This window comes from Malassezia pachydermatis (genome assembly GCF_001278385.1).
Source record: "Malassezia pachydermatis strain CBS 1879 chromosome Unknown scaffold2, whole genome shotgun sequence".
Taxonomy (NCBI): domain Eukaryota; kingdom Fungi; phylum Basidiomycota; class Malasseziomycetes; order Malasseziales; family Malasseziaceae; genus Malassezia; species Malassezia pachydermatis.
The window spans coordinates 563,404-580,915 of record NW_017253139.1 but is presented as its reverse complement, the minus strand read 5'-3'; the positions used below and the strand labels follow the sequence as shown (position 1 = coordinate 580,915).

Below are 17,512 nucleotides of genomic sequence, written 5' to 3'. Positions count from 1 at the left end.
TTTCTTCTAGCCGTGGCAGGGCAGGTAAATTGATTGCTAGGCCTCCTTTCCCTTCTTGTTTGCTTCACCTAGCGTGCCACGCAGTGGCTATCGTGCCTAAGTGAAGAAGGATGGTGGAGCCTTTCCATCCAAGGGCCATAGCGGGGCCACCCTCTCCTCTTGCTATGAACTCCATGTCGGGCGTAGATATGCTGCGGGAGGCGGCGAGCCCTTTTTCCTCGATGTCTACCAGCGAGAGTGGACACCGTGCCCAGGTGGCACAGATGGTAGATACGTGTCTGACGCATATGAATGACTGCGAACGGCGCATGGACGAACCGCTGGACAGTGTCAGCGCCGTGGTCGAGCTGTATCAAGTGCAACGGAGGTATGTCGCCACACTTATCTTACAACGTCAGCTACGTACAGGTTTGCGTATCGCTTGTTGAGCTGCTACAGTGCGAGCTTCGGCAGGCTCAAGCCCAATCACGCAAGCTTCCTGAAATGCATAGCATCCTCACACGATGCTACATTCATGGCATTCATATGCCAGTTGAAAAGCTGCTGCATATACTTAGCGAAGCGCCTCATGGGACGCCCGCCGCGAACTACCCCGCCGAGCAAGGCGTGTTGGAATGGGCCTCTTATATCATCCAGGGCGATTTCTTGGAGCGCATGCTCACCGATACCTATGCTATCTGCTCTTACCTTTATGAACGTGCGATCGAATGGCGTGTACGTCGTGCATGTGTCGAGTGGCTCGGCGAAGTGGCGCGACGTATGCTTACTTACCTACATACCCTGCAGCACCTCAAACTACCTCGCTACTTCCTCGCAGATGAAAGCGATTCATGGCTCACTGTCGCCTCACGATGGTACGGCATGGCTGCGAGTGAGACGCCGGACAAGGGCCGTTTGTACGCAGCGCTAGGCGATTTATCTATTTCTGCACCACTCCTCTCCCTATACCTCTACGCCAAATGCTTACAAGTGGTACAGCCCTGTCTGGCCGCTCGTGAATCGATGCTAGAATGCGTATCGCGCTCTGCACAGCTAGCTCAGAATGTGTCCAGTCCTTGCAGTCATGATTTGTTTGTCAAGCTTATCGGCTCCCTGCTTCAGCCTGACGCCGACCTCTCTGAATTCGGCGTCCGGCTAGAGAAGCTGCGTGACTCCTTGCAAATTGCGCCATGCCCTCTTCTCGAGACGGAATGGGCCGAAATGGCGATGTGTTCTACGGCAGCCCTACTTGAGTTCATGCGCGAGGAGGCATGGATCCCTGGCCACCAATTGATGGCGTACCATATTCCGTCCGATGCTCGGCCCTTTGGGACGGCCAGTTCCGCGGTGGTAGCCTCTTTTACGCAGCGGTCGGCCTCGTACGTCCCGGAACCGCCGTCCCCAGCTAGGTTCCTGACGGCAGCACGGGAAGAAGGGCTGCCGTTGCGTATCACCAATGCTCTGGCGATGATCCTGGTGCTGCTGAGCTCTGGTCTCTACCATTTGCAGTATGCACTTTCTGATCCAGCCTCCCATATCAATTCGCCTGGCATGTATATCACCATCATGCTAGGCTTCCTCCAAGTCTTATCCCTGCGGCAAAGTGTGGAGCCTGTGGCTTTGGTCTGCCGTGTAATACGCAAGTTCCTTCCCTGGGACCGACTTGCTGTGTATGCACATGGCGATGTATTTGGCACAGGCTCTGCCGATGCGGAGACCCTCTTGGACTGGGCCCGCATGGATCTGCCCGAAGACTGGTGTCTCCGAGGCGTGAGCTGGAATGCGTGTACCCCTCCTTGCACGCGCTCTGTGCCCCCTGAAGAGAGTTCTGCGTTTGCCTTCCCCTCTGAAACGAGCATGCTTAGCGATCTGGGTGCCATCTCACGTCATTTCGCTAGTTTAACGACACGTGCTTATCGCGCTGCCTACGTACATGACCCTGATCTGCAACGACTCCTCCGTGCGCGGCATGCGCGTACAGCTGTGCTGTACGCCTGCCTGGAATCGCAATTTGGCCTTCACAAAGACAATGCACTGCATGAATAAGACTTTCCCTCCACTTGACGTACCTTCGCTCCGCTTGGCCAGTGGCCGGATAATAGGTGGTCCATCCTTGGGCACCGTGGAAGGAGCCTGGGTTGAAGACATGACATCCTTCATACGTGAGCTCAAATCGTTCATATCGGTCCGCAAGGACAAGCTTGTAGGCGTTAGTGGATGTAGTTTTAGCGACGAAGACGTACCGCACTAGGCATGGGGTATAAACAGAGCGCATTTGCGTACTCCCACAGCACGGGGCGTACTTGGGCAGGGAGCGGACACAAGTATGCTTGATCCAATAGGGTCGACACGAGGTACTTTTGCAAGTCGCCTGGCGCCACTTGGTCTTTTAGCAGAATCGCACTGCGTAGCATTTTGCTCATAATATCGTCGCGGAATACCACAATCTCCTGTGAGAAGTACACAAGACGGCATGGGTTGCTCATCCAGTGCAGACGCTCCTCCACAAAGGAGCGTGGAAGCTTGCGCTCCATTCTCTCGACCAACGGTGCAGGAATTCGCGGGCGTGGTAGCACGGGCGTCGCCGCAGGATCACGAGCGCCAGGGACCAAAACGAGGTGGCACGACTGCAAAACGCGCGGGAAGGCAAGAAGAACGTCAGCCAAGTGAGCAAACCCTTGCATATACGCCTCCATAGCACCTGCCGCTTCCACAGGCACCGAGGAAAAGGGGCCACACAGTACAATCGCCAGCGGCAAAAAATCTGCGTCTTGGTAGCCTTGCAAAATCGCACGCAAGTGACGTAGTGTACTCGCCTCGTTCAAGTAGACGTCTGAAAAAACGGCCATGCACACATCCAGGTGCTGTGCCTCCTGCGCCTGCAAAGCAGCAACGTGTTTGGTCGGCACAGCGCCACTCCCATGCCAATCAAGATGGCCCGTATACATGCGCGCCTGCTCGCGACTTTCGCTGGGCGGATGTCCAAGCGCCACTACTTGCAAGCACTCGTCCTTGGTATATTCACCTTCCACGAGCACAAACGCGCCCTCTGTAAAAATTCCTTCACCAGCCATCGCTCGGGACAGATCGAGCCGCACAGTTCCTTCGGTATCTTCCAGCACATACGTGCCATCCGCCGAGGTCGACAGGCGGCCAAAGAGCAGGCAGTGCTCGCCTTGTCGGCCTAGCAAGTTTTTGGTCGTCGTTAAATGCATGAAGGAATTGCGCTGGGATGCTTGACCAGTGAGCGCAGGCAAGAAATGCTCGTTCCGTAGGACTACGCTCTTAAGCAGTTCGTACCGCTCAATCATATGAGCGCTGGACGCCTCCGGTGTCGGAAGCAGCGTACGTGATCTGTCCACGTTCTCAAACACTTTCCTGCCGCCATGAAATCGGATCCACGGTTGTGAAAAGGCATCACACACAGCAAAGAAGCGCTGCACTTCCGGTGTATCGCCCTGCGTGAGTGCCTGTGTACTGGGCTGCCCGTCGTCCGCAGCTTCGACCAGCAGCTGGTCGTAGACTTTCTGTAGTGCGGCTCCTGTTACCACATGTCCGTCGAAGCCGGCAATCTGTGCGCCTGCTACATGCTGATCGACCAATGCCCCCGCCAGGGCCTCTATGGCTTCCTGCGTCGCGTCAGGGTCACGAAGCAAGTCATGCTCTTCAAGTGTGCTGAATATAAACTGCACTGCATCCGACTGCAATTGCAAGTGTCTCTTCTTCGTAAACGCACGTAATATCGTTCGACGCACGTCCGGAGGGACATGGGCCGGCGTGGTCATGAGCGCGTTCGACGTAGTACCACGACGCGTCGTAGGCCCCGCGTGGAGGACGAAGCACCGCGCGCAGTGGCCTTAGTCAGCAACATCGGCGCCTTCACTTTCGGATCGACCATGTCGACACGCGCGGCAGAGGCGCTTCAGGAGGTGCAGGCGGCCATCGCCGCATGGACTGAAGAGCCACCTGTGCCAGCCTCCGACATACTCGATGTGCTAGCTTCGGCATTGGACATGCTCCAATCGCCCCATCCCTGGGATGGCGCTCGTCGTGGAAGCACACTGGCATCGGGTGTCGATGCGCTTCGTGCCTGGTGCCAGCATGCGCCGCCTCATATCGCTAGACTCTCTGACAAACGTGCGTTCTGCACACATCCCGTGTGGGAGATATGCACTACTCGCATCGAAGGCGTTTTCGCACTGCCACCTTCGTCTGCACTCCAGCGTGTTCGCACGTTGCTCGATCAGTTGTGGACCATGTGGGATCAGGTAGACGAAGTCACGGCCCCCTCATCCTGGGCCAAGGCATGGTACCAAGCCCATGCCTCGCTGAACCAAGGCGTATCACTTCTTGTCATGGATGCCTTACTTACTCACTATGGCCTCGCCATTTTAGAGGAGACACCGCGTTGTTTCTTTCAACGTATTCTCGCCGACATCCAGGCAGGCCGGGGTCAAGTGAGTCGACGCTCCCACTTAGCATCGACATTGATTGCGGCGACACAACATACTGATGCCTGGCTAACAGCATGGCTACCTGTGCTCGCATCGAGTCTCTCACACACCGATGAGCGGGCGGCCGATAATGTCATGGCACATGTGGTTCACCCTCTTCTTGATCAATGGCCGTCTACCTTGGCCCCTCTTTTGGATGCTCTTGATGAGCGTGGTGATTCGTACGCCATTGTAGCTGTCTTGCAAGCCGCCAAGGTTCGTGATCTGTGCACGCTAGACGAAAACGCCGCGTCAAACTCCTTGATCGTTCCATTGTCGCTCTTGGAAGCATGCCTATCGTCAGGTTCACCACGTATGCATGTGGCAGCATTGGCACTGTGTGTGGATGCCAAGACACCGGCCCAGCCGTTGCATGCACATGAGATCCATATCGTCCGTCGCTTTTTTGCCGAAAGCTTGATGATGCCTAGCTCGGTAGCGCGGAAAGACAGCATTGCGTTCTTTGTCAAACTGCTAGTGCGTATTCGCACGAGCGCAAACAAGTTATCCAAAGATGATGCTCGTCTCCGTGCTATGCACGGCCTTCTACAGCATCTCTATGATGCGGTTGTGTTTGCGATGCATCCAGGCGCACCCTATCCTTGTATGATCCTGGCAACATCGCTTCTGCTGCTGCTATTGGAAGCTACCTCACCTATTTCCACTGTGCCTATGCATATGCATAGACTTCATGATGCTATGCGGGCGCTGCACAAGGCCCAAAAAACGTTCCCAGCCGCAGCGCTGCCGCCATTGATACCCACGCAGCCTGTGATCCTTCGACTGGTTCACTTGGCCACCGAGAGTACATACGATGACATTCAAGGAACGGCTGTGCTGATCCTCATGCGATTAGCACAGCGCCCCTCTTCTCTTCTTCGCGACGTTTCCTTTTTGACCGATCATGTGGTTCTTCCCAGTTGGACACGCCTCCCGGCGATGAAAGAGTCAGATGCGTACGCCTCTGTTCAATTGTTACAGCTTTATCACAAAGTATGTCCAGAAGCGCACCACAAAGATGTACTTTCATCGCTTGGTGTATCGCACGATGCATCGCTCTCTTGGACGCAAAACTTAATTGAGGTACATACCAAGCGATTAACAGCGTACTTAACGACGACAACCTCGTTGGCCCACGCATCCACGCACGGTCTTCATGGCTTCCTTGCTGCGCTAACATACCTCGTGGCGTGTGAACCGCCCACAGTGCCGCAGCATCTGTACAATGTCATTCTACGTGTGTGGGCCTTTGTCGCGCCTGTCTTACGAGCCGCATCGGACGAAGGGGCTGAAGATGTGAGTGAGCTAGAACGAGCCTCCGCTGCGACGGAACATACCTCTGTCTCCGAGATGCAGCAAATTTTATCGTTCAGTTGGCGAGCTATTAAAGAAGCGTCGGCCTTGCTGTGTGCCTTGGCGTTGCATTGCGATCCAGCTCTCCTCCCATGGGACGATATAAATGAGACGTTCCTTGCATGGCTCCTGCAAATTCGGCACCGTGGTGCCTTTAGCACCGTATACCCCCACTACCAGACCATGGCACGAGCGCGTCTGGTCATGTCGTCCTCGCAGCCCACAGACTGGCTACATGCTTTGGTGTCGCGTGTTGAGGCGCATGCGGATGCATTTAGCACAACGCGGCGCAGTGCAGGCTTGGGCTATGCGGTGATGTCCTTGCTCAGTGCGCATAGCGGTGCCACCCTGACGCAGGAAACTAAATGGGTTATGCAACGTTTTCTTGCTCTTTCGCATGATGCAGTGCCTGTGCGCTGCATCCATGCTCTGAATATAATTCGTGTACTCATTATGGACAGCTCGATGGCTAGTGCCATGAAGATGTATCAAGCTGATGCACTTACAAGGGCTGTGGCCTGCTTCTCTTCGCCACATTGGGGTGTACGGAATGCTGCAATGATGCTGTATGCAGCAGTGTCGAACCGGTACTTTGGTATTCACGCCTTTCAATCGCTCAACGGCCCTACCTTGGACGGCCTTTTGGATGCCAGCCCTGCGCTGGCGGAGACGTTGATCACTGCGCTTTGTGAGGGGTCATGTCATGTCGCAGTATCAGATTTAGCTACCGTGGGGCATGGCTCCGGCCTGTACGCCATTTTGCTTCTTCTCTCGCAATGTCGCGGCCATGTGTCGTTCCAACGTGAGGACGTATTGGAGGCGCTTGCGCGTTGCATGGCAAGTGCCAATACATCGGTGCGCACCGCCGCGGCCCATTGCTACGCCGCGCTCGTACCTGCAGAAGAGCGATCACGTGTGCTTGCGCACCGCGTTGAGCAGAGTACGACACGCGATCAAAATGCGTTGGCAGGCACGCTAGCCTTGGCTCATGCGTGTGCTCAGCTGTCTGTGCCATGTGCGAATGTGCTGCAAGCGAACTGGGTTTGGCTTACAGATAACCCATGCCCTGTTACTGTGACTGGTTTCTTGGAGGCCTTGGAAGCGTGTGAAGCAGGGGCGCAGGCATCGACATGGCTCCATGCCTTTTTCCAAGCAAGCTGTGTGCCTACATCGACCATGACCCTTCCTCGTGATCCTTTGGTGGTGTGGCTCTTACCAGTGGCCCTTCGCCTGGCTTTTGCCCACAAGGTAGCGTTGCCGATGGAAGCATGGTCATGCAGTATGGATATGGCTACTGCTCTTATAATGTTCAGCATCCAGGAGCCGGAGCCTGTTCAGGCATGGTCTCGTGTAGGATGGACAGACGAAGGTGTACGTTCCACGTTGCTTTCAATTCTCTTGGACAGCGCCTATCCTCTGGATGCACGTATTGGTGCAGCTACTTTACTGGACCGTATGGGCGGTGAATATGCGGCCCATATCCAAGCCATACTCACCCTGGCCTACGCCACAGAGCATGTACCGCTTCGTGAGGCCCTCTTACCCTTGCTAGGCCGAGCTTGGGACAGTGATACGTTGGAAGCGTGTGTATACTTATGGGACGCTTGTGCCAAACCAGATGTGCCCACCGCCTCCCGACTGGGTGTAGCACAAGCCCTTTCTCGTGTACATACGCCCACTGTTTCCATGGCTCTTCTTACGTGGCGCCTCCTGCAAGATGACGATGCAGACGTGCGTGCTGCTGCATGTGCGCTCTTCCCTCCGCCACACATCTCTTCTTCACGATTTTCTTGCGTGTATGCCATGCATCGCGGTCCACAATCATGCATCGATAGGCTGTGGGCGACGTGGGCTGACCACCCCACCTTCCACCAGGCTGTGTGGGATCTGTGGATGCCTACAAGTACGTGTGATTGTATACTAACTAGCTGCAGCATCTGTGGAGACAAAAGGCGTGTCGAAGCTCTTTTCAGGCGAGGCCATGAATCAGTTCCAGGATCCAGTGTTGGATTTGCTTCGTGCTTACGATGCTTGTGCGAATGGTCGTATACCATGCCCTCCTCACATGACCTCCCTGCTGACTCCAGAGACGGCGGGCATCACAGAGGTTCCGACATCGGCGGAGGCGTACCACGCAGCTTTACAGCGCGTCCTACTGCAGCAGCTAGCGCAGAGGTATGCATCGACTACGTCTTCGGCGTGGTCAGATGCGTCCATAGATAAAGCGCTAGCGCTCTTAGGCGTGCCTGCATGGTCGATTCCTAAAGAGCCAGCATCCCAGGAGGCATCGAAACCTCTTCGTATAGCGTAAGCCACAGAGTGTGTTGACACTTAGCCTCCTTTCTGATTTTTTTTTTCCGAATGTCGGCGGTGTGGAAGGCCACATGTATATGATCGGACAGCAACTCCTTCGCCGCGGGCACAAGGTACGTATTCATTGGTCTCATGTTCAGGTGATTGTCATTACCCATGCATATGAGCCAGACCGTGTCGGAGTGAGGTACCTGCCAGGTGGCATGAAAGTGTATTATATACCCTATGGAGTGATTGCTCGTCAAGATACGCTACCCAACTTTTTCGCGCTGCTGCCGTTACTGCGCAGCATCCTTCTACGTGAACAAATTGATATTGTTCATGCACATCAAGCGCTTTCCAGTATGGGACACGAAGGCATCTTCTTGGCCAAGTGTTTAGGACTCAAAGCCGTATTTACAGACCACTCACTCTTTGGGTTCTCTGATGTGAGTGCCATTCTTACCAACAAAATGCTGCGTTTTGCCTTGACCGATGTGGATCATGTGGTGTGTGTGAGCCATACCGGTCGTGAAAACACGGTTCTTCGTGCCCACCTGGCACCGGACCAAGTATCCACGATTCCTAATGCCGTGGATGCCCGCAATTTATACCCCGATCCCGCTCGTGCGCCCACAGCGCGTATATGTATCGTGGTGCTGAGCCGCCTCATGTACCGCAAAGGCATTGATTTGCTTTTGACGGCCATTCCACGCATTTGCGCACTCCACACGGATGTGTGCTTTGTGATCGGAGGCGATGGTCCCAAGTATGTGGAACTGGAGCAAATGCGTGAGCGGTGCATGTTACAAGACCGAGTTGCTTTGGTCGGTGCAGTCCGACAACGCGATGTGCGTGCGCATCTCACACAAGGCCATATTTTTCTAAACACGTCTCTCACAGAAGCGTTTGGCACGTCGATTATTGAAGCTACCAGTGCCGGACTTTATGTGGTCACGACCAAAGTGGGCGGCATTCCAGAACTCCTGCCTGCGTCGATGATGACGCTTGCTGATCCATGTACGGAAGCCATTGTCGATGCATGCTCTGCGGCCATTTCTCGGATTCGTGCTGGAGAGCATGATCCATGGGCCCAACATCGAATTGTGACACAAATGTATTCATGGGAGGAGACCACTCGCCGCCTGGAAGTAGTATACAAGCGAGCCATGGCACAGCCTTGGCGCGGCTACATGGAACGCTTCGCGCGCTACCGCCATGTGGGTGGACCGATTGGTGGCCTTATTATTTGCCTGGTCGTGGCAGCGCAAATGATCATTGTCACGATACTCGAGTGGGTATACCCTGTGGCCCACATTGCGCTTGTAGATTAGTACCCTATAAAGACGAACATGGTCGTTTCTTGCTACCTATGGCATCACGCGCCAATCTTCATGGCGAAAAACGAGTCAGCGAGCTTCATCGCCTCGTCCAAATCCGCCGCCGAGGCTTCACCCTGACCTTGAGCACCGTCAGGCTTGCCACCACCACGGCCTTGGAGCTTTTCGGAGACAGCCTTGTTCCACGACACAGCATCAAGACCGCGCTCTAGGTCATCAGCAGGTACAAAGTTGCCGTACAGGGTCTTGGCCTTGCCTCCGCCCACCGGTGTGTCCTGCGCAAAGAGGTACACGGGCTTGTTCAGCTTGCGCGCAGCCGACACGCCTGACTGCAAAGCCTTGGCATTGGCACCCACATCAAGCTTTGCGACGTAGACCTTTGCGTCAGGATTCTCAGTAAAGTACTTGGTCACCGCTTCCTGCGCCGCCTTCACATCGGCCGCGGCACGTGCCTTCAGACGCGTGTCCAGCGCCTTGCGGATTTTAACGAAACGTGTCTTGAGCTCATCCTTGCGCACCACACTCATATCCATGCGCGCCAGCTCCACGCTGAACGCCTTGAGTTGTGCATCCTTCGCACTGTCTTCTGTGACGGCGTCAATTTCGTCCAGTCGCTTCGATGCATCGTCCGCGGTTTGAGTGACTTGAATCGCCTCGTCACCTGTCACAGCCACAATACGACGAATACCCTTGGCAATACCACTCTCCTCCGTGATAATCAGATGGCCAATCTCACCAGTGCGCTTGACATGCGTACCACCGCAGAACTCCACCGATGTGGAGCGCCAGCGCGGGTTCGTCAAGTCTGCAGCCATCTCATCCACGTCAAACTCGAGCGCTACGACACGCACAGGGTTCGGGTACGCCTCACCGAACACGGCTCGCAGACCAGGAATCTTTTGTGCGTCTTCGAGACCCATTTCCTTGGCAAACACACCCACATCGCGCTTGATAAAGTCGTTGCTGATCGCCTCGATCTTCGACAGCTCAGGCACGCCCACCTGCGCCTTGTGCGAGAAGTCAAAGCGCAGCTTGGTCGGCGCCACCAACGAGCCCTTTTGATCAATGTGGTCGCCAAGAATTTCACGCAAACCAAAGTTCAGAATATGCGTACCCGTGTGGTTGTTACGCAGAGGACGACGGCGCGACTCATCATAGGCAGCAATTACATCATCACCCACCTTGAGCGAGCCATACTTAAGCGACCCAATGTGCAGCACGTAGCCGTTAGATACCTGCACATCGGTGACCTCAAACTCAGCCTGGCCATCGATCACCAGGCTACCCGTGTCTGCCTGCTGACCACCGCTCTCCGCATAGAAGTTGGTCTGGTCCAGCAAAACACCAAACGGCTCGCTCGCACTGGGCAGCGAGCCAGTGGCATCCACAAACTTGTGAGCCTGGAACAGAGCCTTGACCTTGGCCGACATAGACGGCGTGTCGTACTTGAAGACATCATTGGTCTTCGGCACACTATCGTTCGACTCCAGGTAGCCCAAGTCGTGCACATCCAGCTTCACAGCGTCCGTCTCCTGCTGCTTGCCCTGGCCCTTGCTGGCCTCCTTGCTTTCCGCCTGCGCCTTCTCGAACTCGGCCTGGTCGAAGGTAAGACCCTGCTCTTCAGCCATAATGCTGGTCAGGTCCACAGGGAAACCGTAAGTGTCGTACAGACGCCACACATCCGCACCGTTCAGCTTGGTACGACCTTCAGCACGAGCAGCTGAAGCGTACTGCTCGAAGAGCTTTTCACCACGGTCCAGTGTGCGCGCAAAGGAAGCTTCTTCTTCGTCCAGGATAGCCTGCACCTCCTTCACCTTCTTCGTAAGTTCAGGGAACGTGTCGCCCAGTTGGTCGACCAATGTAGGCACAAGCTGCGAGAAAAAGTGGCCAATAGGCACCTGGAAGTACTTGCGCACAAAACGCGTACCACGACGCAGAATACGACGAAGAACGTAGCCACGGCCATCCTTATCCGGAATGCAGCCATCGCTGATCGCGAATGTAAGAGTACGGATATGATCCGCAACCACACGGTACGCTGTGTCAATACCGTCGACATCCTCCGCGCCCAGCTTGCCCGTGTAAGGACGAGCAGACGTCAGCTCACGGATCTTGTCGAACAGGGGTTGGAACACATCCGTATCGTAGTTCGAGCTTTTGCCCTGCAGAATCGAGACAAGACGCTCAAAGCCCATACCCGTGTCAATGTGGCGCGCAGGCAGCGGACGAAGCGAGCCATCCTCCTCGCGGTTGTACTGCATAAACACATTGTTCCACACCTCAATAACATTGGGATCGTCCATGTTGACAAGAGAGGCGGCATTGCGCCCGCCAATACGATCATAGTGGATCTCACTGCAAGGACCACATGGGCCAGTAGCGCCCATTTCCCAGAAGTTGTCCTTAGCATTGCCCTTGAGGATATGGTCGTCAGGCACTCCTACCTTACGCCATAGATCACGCGCCTCATTATCAGGCTCGAGGCCATTCTTTTCATCACCCTCAAAGTAGGTCACATAGAGACGGTCCTTCGGAAGGCCATACACCTCTGTAAGAAGTTTCCATGCGAAATCAATGGCTTCCGCTTTGAAGTAGTCACCAAAACTCCAGTTGCCAAGCATTTCGAAGAACGTGTGGTGGTAGGTGTCCTTACCTACATCATCCAAATCATTGTGCTTACCACCAGCACGAATGCACTTCTGCGAGTTGCACGCACGGCGCAGCTTGGCAAAATCCGAGGATGGGTCAACAGTACCAAGGAAGATGGACTTGTACTGATTCATACCCGCATTGGCAAAAAGCAACGTCGGATCGTCGTACGGGATGGTCGAGCTCGATGGCACATATGTGTGTTGCCTTTCCTTAAAATAATCAAAGAAGGTGCTTCGCACTTTCGATGCTGTCCACAAGGGTGGCGCTGTCGTAGTGTTCGAATCTGTCATGATAAATCGATTCGTAGTACGACAAATAAATGAACGAGTTGATACGGGCCTAATCCACCGTACCAATCGAGAGCCAAGGGGCATACACAACGATCGTTTGGAGGACGAACCGCCCAGAAAACGAGCTTTCTAGTGGAGGTGTGTACATTCATTCTACCGTGACTCTACGGTTGCAAGACCTCCACCAAGCGAGCCAGGCGTGGCCGCAGCAATGCCTGGTTGTAAAACGTGAATGAGATCCGGAGACAGTCAATTCCAAGCGCTTGTTTCAGTTTGGAAGGCTGTACGCAGAAATTTTTGCTTGTGGATACATAAATTTTGACATCCTCCAAAGCCTGTAACACTGTAGCCACTTCCATAGAGGACGGCAAGCCAAGGAAAAGAAAATAACCACCGCAGGGTTTACCGTAAGGGAGCGTAAAACCTAGCGGGAATAAGTACTCCTCGATTGCGTCAATAAGATACTGGCACCGTGCTTCCAGCGAAGATTGTATTTGCGAAACCACATGCTCAAGTGCGGTACGCGACGATGAAACCTGTGGGAAATGCGGGGTAAGCGCTTCGCAAAATAGAGGAAGCAGCATTCGCGATGCAAAGTTGGAAGGACAGCCACCAGACTCAATCCAGCCCAGCGAATAGAGTTCTTGCAGAATACTTGGATCGGCTTCATAATAGCCTACACGAAGACCAGGGCCAAGCACCTTTGAAAAAGAGTTGTTGCCAATCACGTTCTTGCCAGATCCATATTTCATATCATACCATGCCAGCCTAGGAGGAACTGCAGAGGCATGCGGTGGAAATGTCAGGAGTTCGTATACGTCATCCGTGACGACAAGAAGCCGATACTGCTGAGCAAGTGCCACAAGCTGACGACGTTTCTCATCTGATAGGATAGTACTAGTCGGGTTTGCGTGCGTTGGAATAAGGTATAAAAGACCATCATATTTGGCATCGCTTTCCAGATTCGTGCGCTTTTTTAATTCTTCTTCCAAAACAACAAGATTGATTCCATCGTTCTGCTCATCCACGATCGTCACATCCTTGTCCATATCGATACCAGCTTCCTGAAACATGGACAAGGCAATAAAGTACGTTGTTGTTGGTAGGTACAGATGTGGCAGGGGCCGCTTATTCTTATGCTGAGAACTAGTCGGTACTTGAAGCCACGTAAGAAGAGTCATAAGGCCTTGACTAGCGCCCGTGTGCAGCATGATCCGTTCTTTTACCAGGTCCTTTTGGTTTGAGTACGAGCCTGAAAGCGTAGAAGCAATAGATTCCCGGATTTCTGGGCTGCCATCATTGGGACTATACTGCAAGGCATAGTCCTGTAGAGAGAGACCATTCAATGAAGGGGGCCATAACGACTGGTCCAGCGAAAGCTGTGTGGATGTACGTATGATATCTAGCGGCAATAGATCACGGTGAGGTGCCCCTGACTGGAGATCCAAATAGTTGGGGTCTTTCTCATCAAATTGCGTATACATGGCCCGGAAGTGACGTGCGTCAAAGAGTCGCAGGTGGCAACAGGTGCAGTGTCACGTGTGGGGCAACTCTTATCTTTTAACCTCTTCGGCACCTCGGCGTGCATGCAGCGAGTCATGCAGCCCCCCAGCCAAATTAATCATATATGCGGCAGCCGCCGTATCGTACCCGCTAGACACCAGTATGGAGCTCGATAAGGCTCAAATCGTAGAGCATCTGGTGTATCCCAACAAAGAAGGAACTCTCGCTCCTGCGGAAAAGCCTGTGGTAGAGAATGCGGCTTATACATCTGGCAGTTTAGAGCAAGGGTCCGCACTGTACGAACGACATGTGGCGTCAAACAAGCATAGAGGACTGAACCATCGACACATCCAGCTAATTGCGATATCTGGCTCCATTGGCTCATCACTTTTTATATCAATTGGACGACCTTTGAGTGAAAGTGGCCCCCTTGGCTTGCTCCTTGGCATTTGTCTATGGGCAACAGTTATCGGCGCAATCGCCAATTGCATGATTGAGATAACAACATTGCTTCCTGTGGACGGTGGGTTTATTTCAATGACCAGTCGCTTTCTCGATGAAGCTGTTGCTATGGGTCTTGGATGGAACTTTGTCATTACTCAATGTGCGTTGGTTTGCAACGACATCACCGCCATCAATTTGGTGGTGCAGTTCTGGGCTCCAGATTTGCATCCTGCTATTTGTATCTCTGTTGCTCTGGTACTACTCGGGCTCATCAATCTTTGGTCGGTGAAGTTCTTTGGGGAGGTAGAATTCTGGATCTCGATAACCAAAGTGTTGTTGATGCTAGGCCTCTTCATGTTCACATTGGTCACAATGTGTGGTGGAAATCCCCAAGGCAATGCTTATGGATTTCAGTTTTGGAACAACCCTGGACTTTTCAAGGATTCCGGGTCTACAGGCCATGCCAAGGACATTTGGGCCTCCTTGTCATGGGCCACATTTGGTATTGCTGGGCCAGACTACCTATCTATGATATCAGGAGAGGCTAAGCACCCACGTCGTACGCTTCCACGAGCATTTAATACCACCATGGTACGAATTGCATTTTTCTACATTATTGGTGGGTTGTGCACCGGCATTGTTGTACCTTTCAACGATCCACGCTTGCTTGACCGGAGCGGCTCGAGTGCGGCACAAAGTCCTTATGTTATTGCGATGGATAGAATGGGGATTTCTGGGCTGCCGCATCTTGTCAATGCAGTGATCCTTTTATCCATTTTCTCGACAACCAATGCCTTTCTCTTCTCTGGATCGCGTGCCATATACGGCTTGGCAAAAATTGGCCATGCGCCACGTATTTTTAAGACTGTGAACAGAAATGGTGTTCCATATGTCAGTGTTATTCTCGTGATGCTATTGGCCTGCCTCTCTTATCTCTCTGTGAGCGAAGGATCAGGACGAATTTTGAACTGGTGGATCAACTTAGTGTCCTGCTCAATGCTAATTCAATGGTCGATTATTGCATTGACTTATCTAAGGTTCCGTGCTGGATTAAAAGCACATGGGCTTTTACACACAGGCTTCCTTCCCCGCCGAGGGTGGCTGCAGCCATGGTCTGGCTGGTATGCGATGATTTGGTGTCCATTTGCTTTGGTATTCTCCGGCTATTATCTCTTCCCTGAGGGTGCTTTTAATGGCCCAGACTTTATTTTTGCATATGGATCATGCTTCATTTTTCTGGCATTATTCTTCGTGTGGAAAGCTCGGTTATTTATCCAAGGACAAAGGCAATGGGGCTGGATCCCTACGGCCAAAATGGACTTTGAAACTATGACAGCCTATTTTGATGAGCTAACACATGCCTATGAATACAAACGTGCTCTGAAAAAGGGGCGTGGCTCTTGGAGAACGAATTTAAGCGAGATGTTATTTTAGTATCGCTAGACCTGTATGCATACTATTCATGCATTGTCACTCTGCTCTTTAAACAACATTATGGAGAACGAATCATAGTACAACATGGGCCTCTTAACGTATGTAAATCCAATCAACACATTTTTTTTCTACGTACAGATCGCACCTTGTATACAACACACGATGTCTTGACACAAATGCCAGTAACAAGAACCACACTGCAGCTCACAACCTTTTCTCCACAAAGGGCTGTTCTCATGCCTTGCGTGAGACCTGCTCCCGCAATCACGCCGAGCCTTGACAAAAAATTATTAAATTGGACAGCAACATGTGCCCACGATTGGCTGTATAACCGGGGGGTGAAACAACGAGATTGGACCACGCGACGGAGGAGTGCAAAACGCCTCTAGGTCCATATCCGCCAAAGCGCAGCGCATAGCCTGTAGGGGCCTGAGCTGGTTGTCGCACCTCCATCGCGTATATTCTGCCAGAGAGAGCGGTACTCTGTGCATTGCGCATGAGCCTCTAAGAGGGTGACTTACTCTTTCTCAGTACACTCTCCCCTCAATCATTATTGTTCTATCTTAACTGCAGTGTGAGATTGCTTTCCCGTTTTTCTAGGAGCGTGACAAGCAACAGACGTGATACGGAAGCGTAGTCTTCGTCCGAACGAATTAATTCAAGTCATACAAAGTAAATGGAATCTTCTAGCCCCTTTTACAACAATATGAACTCTATGACTTGGGACGCTCAAGGCCAAGGGTTGCCATACGGCATGTTGGGCACAACGCCTGACGCCACCGGTATGGATGGTAAGTCGTTAGCCTACCATGGCCGAGTAGGGTCTTCTTTACCGGCACCTATGTCGGCAGGGATGCCGAATATCACCCCATCATCACTGCAAATGGAAAGTCCTGTGCATCCAGCCGCCGATGTGGCGCGTGATGGCCCTCCCTCAGTGCATGAACCCCTAGGAGAACAATCGCAGGTATTGTGGCCACCACCGAATGCTGGGAACCAGGCAGGGGTGGCCCCGAATATGAACCCTCCAATGATCAATGTATCGCTTGCCGGTGGCCCGCGAGATCAAGGAAGTATGGGTGGGATGGAACCTTGGGCTGTGAACCCCGTGGGTTCCACATATTCGCCGTCTCCGTCACAATCGATGTCGGGATCCCCTTCCAATTTAACACCACTTATGACAAATGTACCATATGGACCAAGTGGCGCAACAGGACATGCAGGCATGTCACAAGCTACTTCAGAGGCACGACGAACTTCCCAGGCTCATCTGAAAGGCCTTTTGAAGTTGGATGTAAATATGGGTTTCAGTGGCGATTTGAAGTTGGAGTCGCCAACATCGATGCTGCAACCTGTAGTGGGGTGGAAGAAGCGCAGATCCGCATCAGATGTGGGGCCACGAACGCCTTCTTTACTGGGTCCCTCCGTGGATATGCTGCCATCGCCGGTGGACGATCTTGCTTACTTGGTGCAATCTATGAGTGGTGGTCGGTCCATTCCTACAAAAGAGCTTTCGTCTCTTCCGATGACCTCCACGGTCTCCGACACGGGTCACCATTTGGAAACGCTAAACCTAAATGAAGCAGCAGAGGCTGGTCCTACTGCTACTATTGATGCCTCGGCTATGCCCATGGCCAATAGGGCCATTCAATCTCAAGATGATTTGCCTGTACTTGCGATCAGCCCGCCTTTCAACCCCATACCTGCTACGGAAATGATGACCACATCATCT

The 17,512-nt window shown here is 53.0% G+C and overlaps 6 protein-coding genes across 6 annotated transcripts; 3 read left to right on the top strand and 3 right to left on the bottom strand.

Annotated features, from left to right (window-relative positions):
• Nucleotides 1-164: 164 nt before the first annotated feature.
• Nucleotides 165-2,025, top strand: Malapachy_2349 (hypothetical protein; the record flags this gene model as incomplete). The annotated part of the gene is made up of 2 exons (XM_018136841.1): nt 165-367; nt 399-2,025. 2 exons carry the CDS (start codon nt 165-167, stop codon nt 2,023-2,025), a joined length of 1,830 nt encoding a protein of 609 aa, XP_017993423.1.
• On the bottom strand, nt 1,998-3,764 carry Malapachy_2311 (dna polymerase epsilon subunit b; the record flags this gene model as incomplete). Its single annotated transcript, XM_018136803.1, has 3 exons — nt 1,998-2,013; nt 2,049-2,179; nt 2,223-3,764. 3 exons carry the CDS (start codon nt 3,762-3,764, stop codon nt 1,998-2,000), a joined length of 1,689 nt encoding a protein of 562 aa, XP_017992909.1.
• Nucleotides 3,765-3,875: 111 nt separating this feature from the next.
• Nucleotides 3,876-8,136, top strand: Malapachy_2346 (thada protein; the record flags this gene model as incomplete). Its single annotated transcript, XM_018136838.1, has 2 exons — nt 3,876-7,728; nt 7,760-8,136. 2 exons carry the CDS (start codon nt 3,876-3,878, stop codon nt 8,134-8,136), a joined length of 4,230 nt encoding a protein of 1,409 aa, XP_017993296.1.
• A 73-nt stretch (nt 8,137-8,209) lies between these two features.
• On the top strand, nt 8,210-9,451 carry Malapachy_2323 (glycosyltransferase family 4 protein; the record flags this gene model as incomplete). The annotated part of the gene is made up of 2 exons (XM_018136815.1): nt 8,210-8,251; nt 8,279-9,451. 2 exons carry the CDS (start codon nt 8,210-8,212, stop codon nt 9,449-9,451), a joined length of 1,215 nt encoding a protein of 404 aa, XP_017992814.1.
• A 44-nt stretch (nt 9,452-9,495) lies between these two features.
• On the bottom strand, nt 9,496-12,399 carry Malapachy_2309 (alanyl-trna synthetase; the record flags this gene model as incomplete). Its single annotated transcript, XM_018136801.1, has 1 exon — nt 9,496-12,399. The coding sequence occupies one exon, from the start codon at nt 12,397-12,399 to the stop codon at nt 9,496-9,498; it is 2,904 nt and encodes a 967-aa protein (XP_017992865.1).
• A 164-nt stretch (nt 12,400-12,563) lies between these two features.
• On the bottom strand, nt 12,564-13,883 carry Malapachy_2341 (aminotransferase; the record flags this gene model as incomplete). The annotated part of the gene is made up of 1 exon (XM_018136833.1): nt 12,564-13,883. One exon carries the CDS (start codon nt 13,881-13,883, stop codon nt 12,564-12,566), a length of 1,320 nt encoding a protein of 439 aa, XP_017992906.1.
• Between the last annotated feature and the right edge of the window lie 3,629 nt (nt 13,884-17,512).